The sequence below is a fragment of the Otolemur garnettii genome, unplaced genomic scaffold (genome assembly GCF_000181295.1).
Source record: "Otolemur garnettii isolate 467f Iridium unplaced genomic scaffold, OtoGar3 scaffold00077, whole genome shotgun sequence".
NCBI classification, from domain to species: Eukaryota; Metazoa; Chordata; class Mammalia; order Primates; family Galagidae; genus Otolemur; species Otolemur garnettii.
In genome coordinates this window covers 9,374,345-9,388,937 of record NW_003852472.1, presented here as the reverse complement: position 1 = coordinate 9,388,937, position 14,593 = coordinate 9,374,345, and the positions used below count along the sequence as shown (strand labels likewise).

At 52.0% G+C, this 14,593-nt stretch overlaps 2 protein-coding genes across 2 annotated transcripts in view; one reads left to right on the top strand and one right to left on the bottom strand.

Moving 5' to 3' along the window:
* Positions 1-1,540: 1,540 nt before the first annotated feature.
* SLC5A2 (solute carrier family 5 member 2) lies at positions 1,541-8,268 on the top strand. The gene is made up of 14 exons (XM_003794225.1): positions 1,541-1,679; positions 2,459-2,530; positions 2,607-2,711; positions 3,543-3,707; positions 3,999-4,104; positions 4,625-4,705; positions 4,858-5,087; positions 5,429-5,564; positions 5,802-5,909; positions 6,056-6,206; positions 6,341-6,509; positions 6,586-6,801; positions 7,570-7,696; positions 7,779-8,268. The coding sequence occupies exons 1-14, from the start codon at positions 1,554-1,556 to the stop codon at positions 8,003-8,005; spliced, it is 2,019 nt and encodes a 672-aa protein (XP_003794273.1). The 5' UTR covers positions 1,541-1,553; the 3' UTR covers positions 8,006-8,268.
* The window catches only part of CUNH16orf58 (chromosome unknown C16orf58 homolog), a 17,161-nt gene continuing 10,381 nt past the window's right edge, over positions 7,814-14,593 (bottom strand). The window contains exons 6-13 of the mRNA XM_003794226.3: positions 13,291-13,392; positions 11,146-11,216; positions 10,882-11,066; positions 10,744-10,801; positions 10,236-10,306; positions 9,104-9,247; positions 8,912-8,989; positions 7,814-8,427 (exon numbers count right to left, since the gene is read on the bottom strand). Coding sequence (XP_003794274.1) covers positions 8,330-8,427; positions 8,912-8,989; positions 9,104-9,247; positions 10,236-10,306; positions 10,744-10,801; positions 10,882-11,066; positions 11,146-11,216; positions 13,291-13,392 — 807 coding nt within the window. The 3' untranslated portion in view covers positions 7,814-8,329. The remainder of the gene's footprint in view (positions 8,428-8,911; positions 8,990-9,103; positions 9,248-10,235; positions 10,307-10,743; positions 10,802-10,881; positions 11,067-11,145; positions 11,217-13,290; positions 13,393-14,593) is intronic.

The window sequence follows — 14,593 nt, the reverse complement described above, 5'->3', positions numbered from 1 at the left end:
ATTTGAACCGGCCACCTTAGGTGTATGTGGCTGGCGCCTTAGCCACTTGAGCCACAGGTGCTGAGCCTGGGATTCAGTTTGTAACCTGTTCAACAACATACACTTCATCGGCTTCTCTCCTTTATTTATGGTCTCACTTGCCTTTTCCTGCACACTCCTTACTGGGATCACTTCCCCCATAAAGTTCTTGCACCCAAAGTCTTGACTCAGAGTCTGCTTTTGAAGGAGCCCAAACTAATGTACTCTTTAAATAAAACTTGTCATTTTCTCCTAAAATATTTTTCTGTTATCCATCTCTGGGATGATTGCAGCTGCCATAATCAGACTATTCCCCAACATTAAAGTCTGGTCAATTCTTCTAGATAAGCAGACTTACAGATATTAACCATACCCCTTCATTTCTTTTCTTTCTTTCTTTCTTTTTTTTTTTTTTTGAAACAGAGTCTCACTACGTCGGTAGTGTGCCTACCTTGGTAGAATGCCGTGGCATCACAGCTCACACCAACCTCAAACTCTTGGGCTTAAGCAATTCTTTTGCCTCATCCTCCCAAGTAGGTGGGACTACAGGTGCCCACTACAACGCCTGGCTATTTTTTTGTTGTGGTTGTCACTGTTGTTTAGCTGGCCCAGACCGGTTTCGAACCTACCAGCCTTGGTGCATGTGGCCCTCGCCATAACCACTGTGCAATGGGCACTGAGCCATCCCCTCATTTCTTGTGTCTGGCCCTGGGCTAAGCAGTGGGACTCCAGAGAAAAATCAGATTAGTCTCCACTCTTGAGGAGTCTCTAGTCTGTTGAGGAGACAAATCTGGACCCAGACAAGGATTATACAGTGTGCTCAGAACTGTATCAGAAAAGCCAGAGAAACCTTTCTTAAAGAGATGACATAGGCTAGGCACTGAAGGCCGTGTAGGAGCTGGGGTACTGAAGGGTGAGGAGGAGTCAGCCATTTAGGAGGCAGAGAGGCAATCTAAACAGAAGGTACAGTTTATGCAAAAGGCTGAAGGGGGGGAAAAGAAACTATATAGGCTGGGTAGGTTAAAGGAATGGGATAGGAAATATGATTTCACTCTAGATTTGATATGGAGAAACAAGGAAAAAGTTGAGCTGGAGTCAAGGCATGGCAGAACTTGGAAATCAGGCTGTAATTCCATCTGCGTATGATGGGGAGCTATGGAGGATTTCTGAGGAGGGCAGTGACACTGTCAGATTTGGATTTGAAAGTGATTCCTCTGGATTAGTCGAAATCAGGAGACTGGCTCAGCTAGGTAGAGGCTGAAAGTGTGCATTTTTAGGGAATGAAAGAGGTTGAGCCTGGGACACTGGGAAGAGGGTGGAGGCTAAGGCCTAGGAAGAAGTACTCCTGAACTTGAAAGGGCCCAGCTCCCCATGACCAGCCTTCGGCCTTGATATGACCTGATTCAGCTAAACAAAGCTGGGGAGGGGGGATGAGACCTGGGGGACTTGTCGGCTCACTGCCCCCGAGGTAACCATTAATCCTTCTCCTGGGGGAGTCCAGGGGCTGGTCCCTCAAGGGGCAGATCCTGGGTAGAATGGAGGAACACACGGAGGCAGGCTTGGCACCAGAGCCAGGAGACCAGAGGGTCCTAATCGACAATCCTGCTGACATCCTAGTCATTGCCGCTTATTTCCTGCTGGTCATTGGTGTTGGTTTGTGGGTGAGAAACTGAGGGGGTCCTGCTGGGCTTTTGGGGTCTGGAGGAAAAGTCTCAGACTGCCTAGGTGGGGGAAGGATGCCTGGATCTTTGAGAGTGAAGTGCAGGGCTCTGGGTGGGGTGCAAGCAGGTTTTTTGAGAGCCTCCAGAAGGCCCCGCCAACCTTCATTCCATGTCATCCTACCTTTGGATTATTCTAGGTGAAGGGGTCAATGGATTTTTGTTAGAGTCAGCATTCTGAGGTCTCAGCTCCCATGTCCACATCATGCTGACCACCAGCCCATATCCAAGGTCCCCAGGAAAGTCAGGGCAAATCCAGCCCCAATAAGACTTGGATACTCGGGGTGGTGCCTGTGGCTCAGTGGGTAGGGTGCCAGCCCCATATACCGAGGTTGGCAGGTTAGAACCCGGCCCCGGCCAAACTGCAACAAAAACAGCCGTGTGTTGTGGCATGTGCCTGTAGTCCCAGCTACTCGAGAGGCTGAGGCAAGACAATCACCTAAGCCCAAGAGCTAGAGGTTGCTGTGAGCAGTGATGCCATGGCACTCTACCGAGGGTGACAAAGTGAGACTCTATGGAAAAAAAAAAGACCTGGATACCCAGACACTAGGATTAGGGTTCTGGCTGTATGGGAGGAAGTGGCGGTGGGGGTGCAAACAATCGGGGGAGCTGAGTGCTGGTTAATCTTCAGCCTGAAACAAGGATAAAAAATGTGTTGAGGACGTTAATGAGGTCCAAAGAGGTGCCCCAAACTCAGGTGTCCCTCTACTTCTGTCCCCCAGTCTATGTGCAGAACCAACAGAGGCACTGTCGGTGGCTACTTCTTGGCAGGACGAAGCATGATATGGTGGCCGGTGAGAGGCGCTGAACCATGAGGTGGGAGGGGGCCTGCAGAAGCAGCCTGGCTAACTGTCCCCTCTGGTCACCCAGGTTGGGGCCTCTCTCTTTGCCAGCAACATCGGCAGTGGCCACTTTGTGGGCCTGGCAGGGACTGGTGCTGCAAGCGGCTTGGCTGTGGCTGGATTTGAGTGGAATGTGAGCCTTCCCTTTTGCTCATAACCCAACCTCCCTCTGGAACCTCTGGAAAGGTCACACCCTGGGGAAGCTCTAGGCAGGGGGGATAGATTGGAGGTGGGACCTCTCAATTTGTGGGTATGGTTGGGCTGGGAGTGAGAGTCAAACATTCAGCATGGAGGCACAGGGATTCATGGGATGACTGCTTTCAGGGCAAGGATAGGTCCTGCTCCTCACTTGCCGTGAGAGCCTGTACCAGCCATTCCCTTCTATGGCTTGATTTATACCTCTCTGAAGCAGGGTGAGCCTCAAAGACAGAGAAACACCTGTTCTGATGCTCTCCAGTGCTGTGGGGTAGGAGGCTCTCTGGCAGTGGGAGGAGGAGACAAAGCTCTGGAACTGAGGCTCACCACGGAGGGTTGGGCATTTCAGAGCTTTGAGCTCAGGGCTTCCTGGAGAAGACTGGGCTTTGAGGCACAAAGGTTTGGGTTGGGTGAAGAGAAGAGGAGAATTACCCAGGCAGAGGCTGGGGTCAGTCTGAGGAGTCTGTGCTTGGGTTCATATGATAGAGCGGGGGTAGGGGAACATAGGGCCCATCTTAGGAGGGAGTGGCAGGGGGTGATGGCCTAGGAGGGCAAGGAGGCCCCAGGTTATGGTCACTGGAGGGTGTTGACTCTATTCCTTAATGACCAGGGCCATTGACTGCAGTTATCTTCTGGGTCCCAGGTGTGACCCTTCTCAGGGCTACTTGCCTTGGACTGGGACATCGGTGAAGAGAGGGTCTCTTAGACTCTTCAGGGGTGAAGGCAGCCTTATGGTAGGATCTGAGACTGTGTCATATCCTACCCACAGGCGCTGTTTGTAGTGCTGCTACTCGGCTGGCTCTTTGCCCCAGTGTACTTGACTGCAGGGGTCATTACAATGCCACAGTACCTGCGCAAGCGCTTTGGTGGCCATCGTATCCGCCTCTACTTGTCTATGCTTTCGCTTTTTCTGTACATCTTCACCAAGATCTCGGTGAGCATATATGGCAGGTGGGTGGGGGCCCTAGAAGGGCAGAGCCACCGAGTGGAAGGCTCTAGAGAGCCCTGGGCAGTGCAGGAATAAGGAGAAATCACTGTAAGAATCATGATGGAGGCAGGGCCTGGAAGGAATAGGTCTCTGAGGCTGAAACCACAGTACAAGGGACCTGGTAAGGCCACACCATTGAAAACTGAGGGAAGTGGGATCATGGGCCGGGCAGGGGTGAGCCTGGGTCACTATCCTGACCCTTGGGTCCTGATCAGCGTGCTTGTGTCTTCTTCTAAGGTGGACATGTTTTCTGGGGCAGTATTCATTCAGCAGGCTCTGGGCTGGAATATCTACGCCTCTGTCATTGCGCTCCTGCTCATCACCATGATTTACACTGTGACAGGTGCCCACAGTGGGCTTAGGTTAGGGAAGGGAGGGGGCTCGGGATATGTGCTGTGGGTAGGGTTTTGGGGAGCTGCCAGCTGAAAGCAGGGTGCAGAGGTTTGAATGTGTGATGTGGCCCAAGGAAAAGGAATTAAGTCTTTGGAAAAGAAACACATCCTCTCTCCCTACTTTCCCTTGGATTTGGCCTGAGTGGGGACTGGGGGGAAAAGAAAGATGTAGCAGCTCTTGCCCTTCTTGAACACCTGGGAGAATGGAATTGACTAGTTTCCAAGATCTCTGGTCAACTCCAGTGCAGAGGGTCCTAGGGCAGGGCCTGAGGTCACATGAGGCCTACAGTAGGGAACCTGGTGCCAAGATTGGTTTTCGGGGAGGTTGGAGAAGGGATGGAACTGAGAGTTCGGCCTTAGGGAATCACCCGCTCCTACTACACAGACTTCACAAAAACACTTATGCGCTAGGGCCAGCCTGCCTATAAGATCACAAGCTGGGCTGTCCACGCTGATCCAGGCCTATTGCAGGAGGGCTGGCAGCGCTGATGTACACAGATACCGTGCAGACCTTCGTCATTCTCGGGGGGTCCTTCATCCTCATGGGTTACGGTATGGGGCTCAGCGAATGGGGGAGGGTAACGGAGGTCTCGGTCCGCAGAGCTCATGAGGGGGGAGCCAGGACATGGCTTGTCTGTGCCATGGGGGTCCTAAGGAGGGCCTTCGCCCTGGTGCCAGGTCCCCTGACCACCTTGCCCCCTCAGCCTTCTACGAGGTGGGCGGCTATTCGGGTCTCTTCGACAAATACATGGGGGCAATGACTTCTCTGACGGTGTCCGAGGATCCGGCCGTGGGCAACATCTCTAGCTCCTGCTATCGACCCCGGCCCGACTCCTATCACCTGCTTCGGGACCCTGTGACAGGAGACCTGCCATGGCCTTCAGTGATCCTGGGGCTTACCATCGTCTCGGGTTGGTACTGGTGCAGCGATCAGGTGCGTGGTCGGGGCTTGCCCGGGAGCGAGGCTGGGGCAGAGCCACAACCGCTGCGGGAGGCGAGAGGTGGGGCAGAGAAGGGTGGAGCCTGAACCCGTCTCAGCGGCTGGATAAAAGGCCTGTCCCAGGGTGGGGTAACCTGACCCGGGCTCAGCTAAACTCGGTGGGGCTGGATCCAAGTGGAGAGGTTTGAGAATGTAGCTGAATTTTGGGCACCACTGAGCCAAAGGCAGAATACAAATTAGCGTGGAAAGGTGGGGGGCACGGAGGGTTGGGGCCAGGCCTGAAGGAGCTGGAGTGGCAGGACTGCAGGCAGGTAGCTGGACGCCCTTCCTCGCAGGTCATAGTGCAGCGCTGCCTGGCTGGGAAGAGCCTCACTCATATCAAGGCGGGCTGCATCTTGTGCGGCTATCTCAAGCTGCTGCCCATGTTCCTCATGGTCATGCCAGGCATGATCAGCCGCATTCTTTACCCAGGTAACGTCGGCATCCCCTGCTGGCCTACGGAGTCCTGTGTCTGTCTAGCCTTTTTCGTTTGCAAAGATCCAGGTGCCCAACTCCATTACCCGCCTAAGATTCAGGGATCTGGTCACCTACTTTTGCCTCCCACAGAGGGCCCATCTCTCCTCTGCTAGGATTCCCAGTCCCTACTTTAGGCATCCTAGTTCCCAGCCCAGGCCCTACCCTAGTCACACCACAGCCTCTTTCTCACAGATGAAGTGGCGTGTGTGGTGCCGGAAGTGTGTAAACGTGTGTGTGGCACCGAGGTGGGCTGCTCCAACATTGCCTACCCACGGCTAGTAGTGAAGCTCATGCCCAACGGTGAGTGCAGGTACTTGGGTTGGCCCTTGCTCACAGGTGCAGGCGTGCTGTGGAGACCGCTGCTGGGAGTGTCCACCCTTTGCTAAAACCACACGGGTCAGGGCCACCTTAGTGGTTTCAACCTCACAGCTCCTATTGGCCCACAGGTCTTCGAGGACTCATGCTGGCCGTCATGTTGGCAGCACTCATGTCCTCACTGGCCTCAATCTTTAATAGCAGCAGCACTCTTTTCACCATGGACATCTATACACGCCTGCGGCCCAGTGCAGGCGACCGGGAGCTGCTGCTAGTAGGAAGGTGCAGCCTGGTTTTCCCCCTCCTCCCCATCTCCTGTCCCAGGAATCATGGGTGGGGAGTGGAGCACCTTGCAGCATTATAGGGAGAGGACAGGAGGGTCCTGGGTAAGACCTCCTGATGACCTCCCACTGCAGGCTCTGGGTGGTATGTATCGTGGCAGTGTCGGTGGCCTGGCTACCTGTGGTGCAGGCAGCGCAGGGGGGGCAGCTCTTTGATTACATCCAGTCAGTTTCCAGCTACTTGGCACCGCCCGTGTTTGCCGTCTTCCTGTTGGCACTCTTTGTGCCCCGTGTCAATGAGAAGGTGAGTGGTGTGTGCACACTGCCAACTTGGGGCAAAGCTTGGACATCCTGTGCAGGCTGACCTGTCTCCCTTGCAGGGTGCCTTCTGGGGGCTGATCGGGGGCCTGCTGATGGGCCTTGCACGCCTCATTCCTGAATTCTCCTTTGGCACGGGCAGCTGTGTGCGTCCCTCAGCGTGCCCAGCGCTCTTCTGCAGTGTGCACTACCTCTACTTTGCCATCGTGCTCTTCTTCTGCTCCAGCCTCCTCATTCTCATAGTCTCAATGTGCACTGAACCCATCCCTCGAAAACACGTAAGTGCTACCTGCTGGATGGGCTAGGTGCCCTAAGCAAGCACTGTGTGGGCAGGAGTAGCCATCTCCACCCTCATCTGCTGGTCTGCTTCCAGGAACACCCAATGGGAGGACCTGCATTTCTCCATACTGTGGGTTGGGAGGAGCAGGCTGGGAGTCTAGCTGGAGGCTGCATTTGCAGTACGAGCACATTTTAAGTAACATTTATTTGAAGTGGTCTTGGGAGAGGTGGCATAGGATTTTGATGAATTGGCAATTAAAGCCTACCAAAGCAATCCTTGGCATGACCTTTTGGGCCTCAAAACCCAGGATCTGACTACTGGCTGAGAAGGGCGGAATATCATCTTGAAAGCCCTCGAAAAATGTCTGGTTTTGTGCTCCTTCAGGGCAGGGCTTATGATGATGGGGTGGGTGCCTACAAAACACCTGGGCCTGCAAGAATGGACAGGATTCCAAAGCAGTAGGAGGAAACTGTGAGCAAATACCCATGGAAGGAACACTGTGTCGGCAGGACTGTAAGACCAGGGTCTAAAGTACCACAGCATGGGTGTAGACTGGAGACTTGAGGTGATAAAGGTGGGGAACCAATGGCTTTAAACACCAAGGTGAGGAACTTGGGGTTTAGCCTGAGGGCAAGGGACAGCTACGGAAGGTAGAATTTGTCAGAGCTGAGCCTCCTGTTAGGTGTGCAGACTGGACAGAGTGAGGTTAGTGAAAAGGCTTGTGTGCCACCGTGGACACTTGGTCCCTGATCCCATCCCTCCCTAGCTCCACCGCCTGGTTTTCAGTCTCCGGAACAGCAAGGAAGAAAGAGAGGACCTGGATGCTGATGAGCTGGAAGGCTCATCACTCCCTGTACAGAATGGGTGCCCAGAGCATGCAGTGGAGATGGAGGGTAAGACACTGAGGAGGAAGGGCTGGGGAGCTGGGGCAGCCAAGTTCCTGCAAACTGACTGTAGACTCTCAATTTCTTCCAGAGTCACAATCCCCATCACCAAGCCTATTCCGCCAGTGTCTGCTCTGGTTCTGTGGAATGAGCAGGGGTGGGGCAGGTGGTCCTCTACCTCCTACCCAAGAGGAGGTGGCTGAAGCAGCAAGGCGGCTGGAGGACATCAGTGAGGATCCAAGATGGGCCCGTGTGGTCAACCTCAATGCCCTGCTCATGATGACTGTGGCGGTGTTCCTCTGGGGCTTCTATGCCTAAGGCCAACTGTGTTGGACAACATGAACCACAGCAAAGGAAGGGCTTAGCCTCACAATAAGCAGGAGTGGGTAGCTTACAGTGGTCCCCAGAAAAGGGCAAAGGGCAGGAATGGGGTGGTGTGAAGGTCCTGGTTCCCTTTTTCTCTGCCTTATTCTGCCTGAGGCCCAGTCCGTCAGGTTGGCAGTCACTTCTCATAAGGGCTTAATCAACCTGCCATAGCAGCTCCCCTAAGCAAAAATAAATCTGCTTTTCCTATATCCTGTGTGGTCAAGGTGTCCTTATTTCAGACTCCTGTCTTGAGCCCTGGGCCTCCATCAGGGCTGCTCACAAAACCTTCTTTTCTGTAGAAAGAGGCCATGTGGCCCTCCATTCATCCACCTCTAGCTGGTGCGTCTCAGTTTTCCAGCCAGCATCCTGCAGTCCTAGGGAGAGATCATGGGGTGTTGCCAGGCATGCAGGGGAAGAGATTCTGGGCTGACCCTGGGGAGAAGGGTAAGGAGAGGCACAGCCTGGGAGTAGGCTTTGTGCACTACTTGGGCTCTCCTTGCCTCTGCTGGGTGATGTCTGGCCTAAAATAAGGCTAAACCTCATCTGGATGCAGCAAGCATTCCTTGAGATAGCACATGAACAGGGCTGAAATGGAATGGTGCTAAATGAAAAGTCATCACCAGTTAATGTGAGCCCTCCTCTTTTGATTCACCCAAATATTTCCTAAATGTCAACTAGGATTACACAGACTGTCAACATTGACACAGCTTCAGAGACCATCCTAACCTCCCCATCCTATAGACAGAGAAACTGAGTCCCAGGCTTAAGATAACAGAGAGAACCCAAGTCATCTGGGGGTAGGAGTGGGCAGGGTACCCAAAGAGAAGGCTTTAGGGACCAAGGAGCCATGGATGTTACCTTTCAAGAACTTTGGGAAAAACACGTCTAGCACTCGGTGTACCTCTCTGACGATGACCCAGCTGTTTTTCTCAGGACCTGGGGTAGAACGCAGAACCAGAATGCTTTCCTGTCTTCAAAAAGGACAGAGAGTCCCTCTCTCCATTTCTGCTCTGAGTCATCAGCAGTCTAGATCTTGAGGCTCTTTCTTACCTTCTCGCACCTGGTTCCTCAGTTCTTCCAGCTCTCTTGGAAGGGGTCCATCTCCCTGCAGGGCTCCAAGTACGAGTCCATGTGTGGCGGCTCTTAGGATGGTCTCAGAGGCTGCCATCTGACTCAGGACTACTTGTACTTGGTCTGGGGAGACCCAGAAACAGACTGGCATCAGGGAAAAGCCACTTCCCTAAACACCCTCAACTCTATCTCCCTGTTTCAGCCATCTGTCCCCAGAGGCCTCCGCCTGGCATGGAAGGCTATCTCTTCCCCTTTCCTTTCAAGTTCATCTCCCATTGATCCCAATGCCCTGGTCAAACCAAAATGCACAATTTACAACTACAGTTTCAAAATAAAGCCACCTTCATAGCTCACTGAGGTGCGTTTATTTTACATTTTTTTAATGACCAGTAAGAATAACCACCATTTAATATGTGACCAGCAGACTAGTAAACTAAAGAACTTGTTTACCCAATGACCTAGAATGGGTGAGAAGAGTGGTTCCCCAGGGACAGCCAAAGGTCCTAACCTCATGTGAAGAAGTATGCTGGAATGTACAAAGTGCTGTTATATACTCCTCTTATTTGATCTTCATAAAAACACTACAGGTAATAAGGCGGGGTGTTGGTAGCTTCATTTTACAGAGGGGTAAAGTGAATTTCATTGGGACATGCAGATATAATTTGAATGCATCAAAGTCTTAGTCTAAAACTCCAGGATAAGGCTGGGCGTGGTGGCTCATGCCTGTAATCCTAGCGCTGTGGGAGGCCAAGGCAGGTGGATCGCCCGAGCTCACAGGTTTGAGATCAGCCTGAGCAAGTGCAAGACCCCTGTCTCTAAAAAATAGCCAGGTGTTATGGCAGGTGCCTACAGTCCCAGCTACTTGGGAGGCTGAAAGAAGAGGATGGCTTGAGCCAAAGAGTTTGAGGTTGCTGTGAGCTATGATGCCATAGCATTCTACCAAGGGTGGTAAGGTAAGACTCTGTCTCAAATAAATAAATGAATAAATAAATAAATAAAACTCCAGAATAATAGGTAGCTGCCAAACTGCTCAGGGCTTTGGGGTCCTGGAGTGGGAGGAATGAGAGGGTGACCCCAGGAGGGTGAGTCTTAGGCTGGGAGGTACACTCACTTCGTGACTGGTCCCAGTAAAGGAGGTAGGGTTCCTGGTGCCCCTCAACTAGCTGCTGCAGGTCAAAGACACTAGGGGAGAGAAGACAGTGCAGTGGGGGAGGGAAAAGCAAAGGCAGGAATATTCATCCAGTCAAGTGAACAGCCATTTAACTATTAGCTATCATTGTCCATACTTAATCACTCACTTCCTATCTCTCCCTCAGCCACTACCCACACATACCCCTCATCCATCCTTCCTTTCTTCCTATATCCAGTCAACAATTCTCTCAATCCACTTATACTTCTTTCATCCAACAAACATATCCCTTATATCTACTGTATGCTATACACCCTTCCTTCCCTCCCAGACCCACGCTGACCCCCATTTCTACTCTTCAGTGGAAATGAAGAACCTAGAACAGAGAGGTGGGTGCTTGTTGGGGGTGGCCAATTGTAACCAGAATAAGAATCATATGTAGGGAGTACAGGTGGCAGTAGTGATAAGGGGGAGATAGTGGGCCACTCACCTGGAGATCAAGTGGTGTAGGGGGACCCCTAAGGATAGAGATGGAGAGGACCGGAAACCTGTGGGAAGCTGGAGTCAGGATGCCAAGGCAGTGGGAGAAGCTGGGAGACAAAGGACTCAGCCCAAAGGGTTGGGTCACCTGTCCACAGTGGCTCCATCTTATTGGCTGAGGTGGGGTCAAGTACCTCTCCCCTCTGAAGGAAGTGCTTCAGGACCAACCGAAGCCGGCCTTGATTCAACGTCTCCATGACGATGGCTCGGACTGCCCGGTAGTTGGCATAGATGTGGAGGGCAGTGAGGAAGAAGAAACATCCAAGGCTGAAGCTACGGCAAGAGAGTGAGTTGGCCAATGGGGGCAGAGGCCCAGCTGGGGATTTCCTCCCCACCCCTGCTCCCAGCTTACCTAGGGCAATCTGACACCAGGGGAAGTATCAAGAGGCTGACCAGGAGCCCTGCCAGGTTCACCAATGTCTCCTGAAAAAAGGCCGAGGGGTTGGGAGTTGGAGGGCTTCCCTCTAGGCCAGAATGACCATTCTTGAGTGCCTTTCACCACATTCTTCCCTGCTCCAGAGGCTCCCAAGGCTCCCTACTTAAAAATTTAAAGTTAAATATGGGGAGAATGGATGACTGGATACAGTAGTGCCAAGTAAATACTTAATGTTTTTGGTGAGTGAGCTACCATTTAAAAGAAGGCAGCTACTTCTCTGCTGAGGCAGACCCAGTGCTGTTGGAATATCCTTAACTCGTGTTTTTGTTTTGTAAGAGTCACTCGAGTAGACCCACATCTAGGTACTCACTACTATGAGTTTTTCAGGGTTAGGAACTACCTTTATTTAGTGGTTTAAAAAGGCTGATTCCTCCCGCACCCCAATCTCTTAGTATGCAGTAACTGGCAGACAAGCTTCAAAGGGGTCAAGAGAAGGGACAGACCCAACCTCTTCCCTTATGAATCAATGTTATCAGAACCCTCTGATGACCAGACTGAAGTCACTCTAGGGCAGTGGTTCTCAACCTTCCTAACGCCGTGGCCCTTTAATACAGTTCCTGTGGGTCACAACCCACAGGTTGAGAACCCCTGCTCTAGGGGAAAAGATCCCAGGCCACCTGCCCCCAGCTCTTCATGAGAGAGGAGTTGGGACTGGGGCCCCTAACTATTGGAGTTCTAGGGAAAATAAGTACAATCCAGGCCCTTCACTTGAGGATCTCCCAGGTTTCTGCCTGCTCTTTCTCACCTGCTCTGTCACTGGCCCCCAACCACGCCCTCACCCCAAGCTGTTTTATTTTTTTTGAGACAGAGTCTTACTATGTCTCCCTTGGTAGAGTGCCGTAATGTCACAGCTCACAGCAACCTCAAACTCTTGGGCTTAAGTGATTCTTTTGCCTCAGTCTCCCAAGTGGCTGGGACTACAGGCACTTATCACAATGCCCAGATCCTTTTTTGTTTTGGTTGTAGTTGTCATTGTTTGGCAGGCCCAGGCTGGGTTTGAACCCGCCAGCTCTGGTGTATGTGGCTGGCGCCCTAGCTGCTGAGCTACAGGTGCCGAGCCTCCAAGCTGTATTTTTTCCCAAAGCCTCAGGGCTTCCTCAGTCTAGGAGGCAGTAACACATCACAGGGACAGTTTGGACACATGCTCAGTCCCACAGCAGGCCTCCGCTTTCTGCGGCTGTCGCTTTGTTGCCAGTCAATGTGGCTGATAGAAATGACTGTTCCCACCTAGTAGAGAGGAGGTCCCCCTGCTCCTGAACTCCCAAGATCTCTCATTCTCAGTTTACTGCCACACTGCAGTCTCTATTCCTGTAGCTCACCCTCTTGCCAGAAGGGATGGGTAAAAAGAACTCTCTAGCCTCAGGTTCTCTCTATACCAAAAAACAGGACTGGATAGAACAGGGGCTTCTAAACTGCTTCAGCATCAAAGAAATCCATTTGGGGACTTTTGGGACTTCCCTAGCCCTTACTTTCCTCATCTGTAAAACAGAAATAGCAGTATCTACCTCACAGGACTGGTTGAAAGTTAAATGATGCAATGTAGTGCACATAAACACTTAGCACAGGAGTTTTTTGGGGGGGGGATCTAATACATGTAGGGTTCAGTCTTAGGGATATCCCTACTCTCACTTCAGGATCCCTTGGGCAAGAGGAGGAGCGAGCCAGAAGGGCTGCTAAACTGCTGAGTAGAGGCCTCTAGCCAGTGACCCTAGCAAACTCACACACCAAGCACCTTCTCACTTGCCAAGTACCTTCACATGTGGGGCCTCATGTGATCAGAACTTCCAGCTCCCAGGGTGGGGCTGTGGCACAGAGAGGGTGAGGGTTTACTTTCAGCCACATAGGCAGTAGACAGGGCTTGAGATCAGCTTGGACTTATTACTACCAGAGCCAGTGCTACATGTTCTAAAAATCAGAGCAGGGAGCACCTATATGTCTTCCTGTGTGTTCCCCCACCCCATGAGGCATATGGGTGCTTCTCTCCAGACTCCCAAAATGTGATCCGGCCTGGACCAGCCTCTCCTTCTCCCCCACACCGTCCCTCCAACCCTGACTCCTCACCTGGCTGCTGTCCTTGGCTGATACATCAGCCATGTTGTTTCTCCGGGCCTGGTGCATGGTCAGTGCAGCCCGGGTGGCCCCACCAGCCACGCTCACAATGCACTGGTGGGGAAAGGGAAGAGTGAAGGTCAGGGTAGCCATGTGCTGTGGCAACACAGGTGTTCATACCAGCTTGAGAAAACTAGGCTTCTTGCTCAGGTGACCCTGCGGCAAGACCCTGAATAGCTGGTAAATAGTTCCTATCTCACACTTCCCCTAGGCTCTCCTCCCCTGTCTTCCCAAGAGAAAACTAAAGTCCTGCCTGCCACTATCACCCTGTGGACAGGACCCTACAGAAATTTAATTTCCTCCCCAGTGTGGAGGCCCACAGACCATTCTTAGCCCAGAACTTCCCTACCCTTCAACTCCTATTCTGGCTACACCTTGCTGAGCTCCCAGGCCCAGTCTGCCTTCCAACTTGATACTTTCATTCTGCCTGCAACTCCTCTGCAGTTAAGGCTTATCCAGCCTTCCAAGCTAATTACAAAGCTACACCTGTGGCCCTGACTTCCTAGAGTAACTGGAGCTCTCCTTCTGAGAAATCAGGTGATAAAGCTCACTGATGAGGGTTACCAATTACCCTCATCCACCCTATATTTATCAAGAAAGCCTCTTTTAGATGCCAGGTATAGATGATGTATGTGCTATGATGCAAGTTGAACACCAGCACTGCCTTCATGAAGCTTATAGGTCAACAGATAATAAGTAAACAAAATATCATATAGGCAGAGGAAACAGTCTACTCAAAGGTGAGAGAATGTGGTACAAAATGAAGTTAGAATAACTGGCACCTGACCACATGAAGCCTTGGAAGCCTTACTAAGGTCTTTATTCTAAGAGCAATGGGGCAGAGAAGTGAGCCAATTAGGTTTCCACTTTGCAAGGATTATTGGGCTGCTCTGAGAATAGGGGTGAGAGTAGAAGCAGGGAGACTAGCTAGGAACTAACTGTGCTTTCCAGTACTGAGAGGAGGAGATGAAGGAGAGAACGAACTAGAGAGATTTAAGAGGAAAAAAGGCTCGGCGCCCGTGGCTCAATCGGCTAAGGCGCCAGCCACATACACCTAAGGTGGTGAGTTCAAATCCCCAGCCCGGGCCCGCCAAACAACAATGATGGCTGCAACCAAAAAATGGCCGGTGCTGTGGTGGGTGCCTGTAGTCCCAGCTACTTGGGAGCCTGAGGCAGGAGACTCGCTTGAGCCCAGGAGTTGGAGGTTGCTGTGAGCTGTGAGGCCATAGCACTCTACCCTTGAGGCTCTGTCTCA

Bases quoted from the DNA above. Each gene is read 5' to 3' on its own strand.
- SLC5A2 (XM_003794225.1), top strand. From the start codon at position 1,554: ATGGAGGAACACACGGAGGCAGGCTTGGCACCAGAGCCAGGAGACCAG. The intron at 5,910-6,055 runs GTGAGTGCAGGT...ATTGGCCCACAG, and splicing joins AGTGAAGCTCATGCCCAACG to GTCTTCGAGGACTCATGCTG. The intron at 6,510-6,585 runs GTGAGTGGTGTG...TCTCCCTTGCAG, and splicing joins TGCCCCGTGTCAATGAGAAG to GGTGCCTTCTGGGGGCTGAT.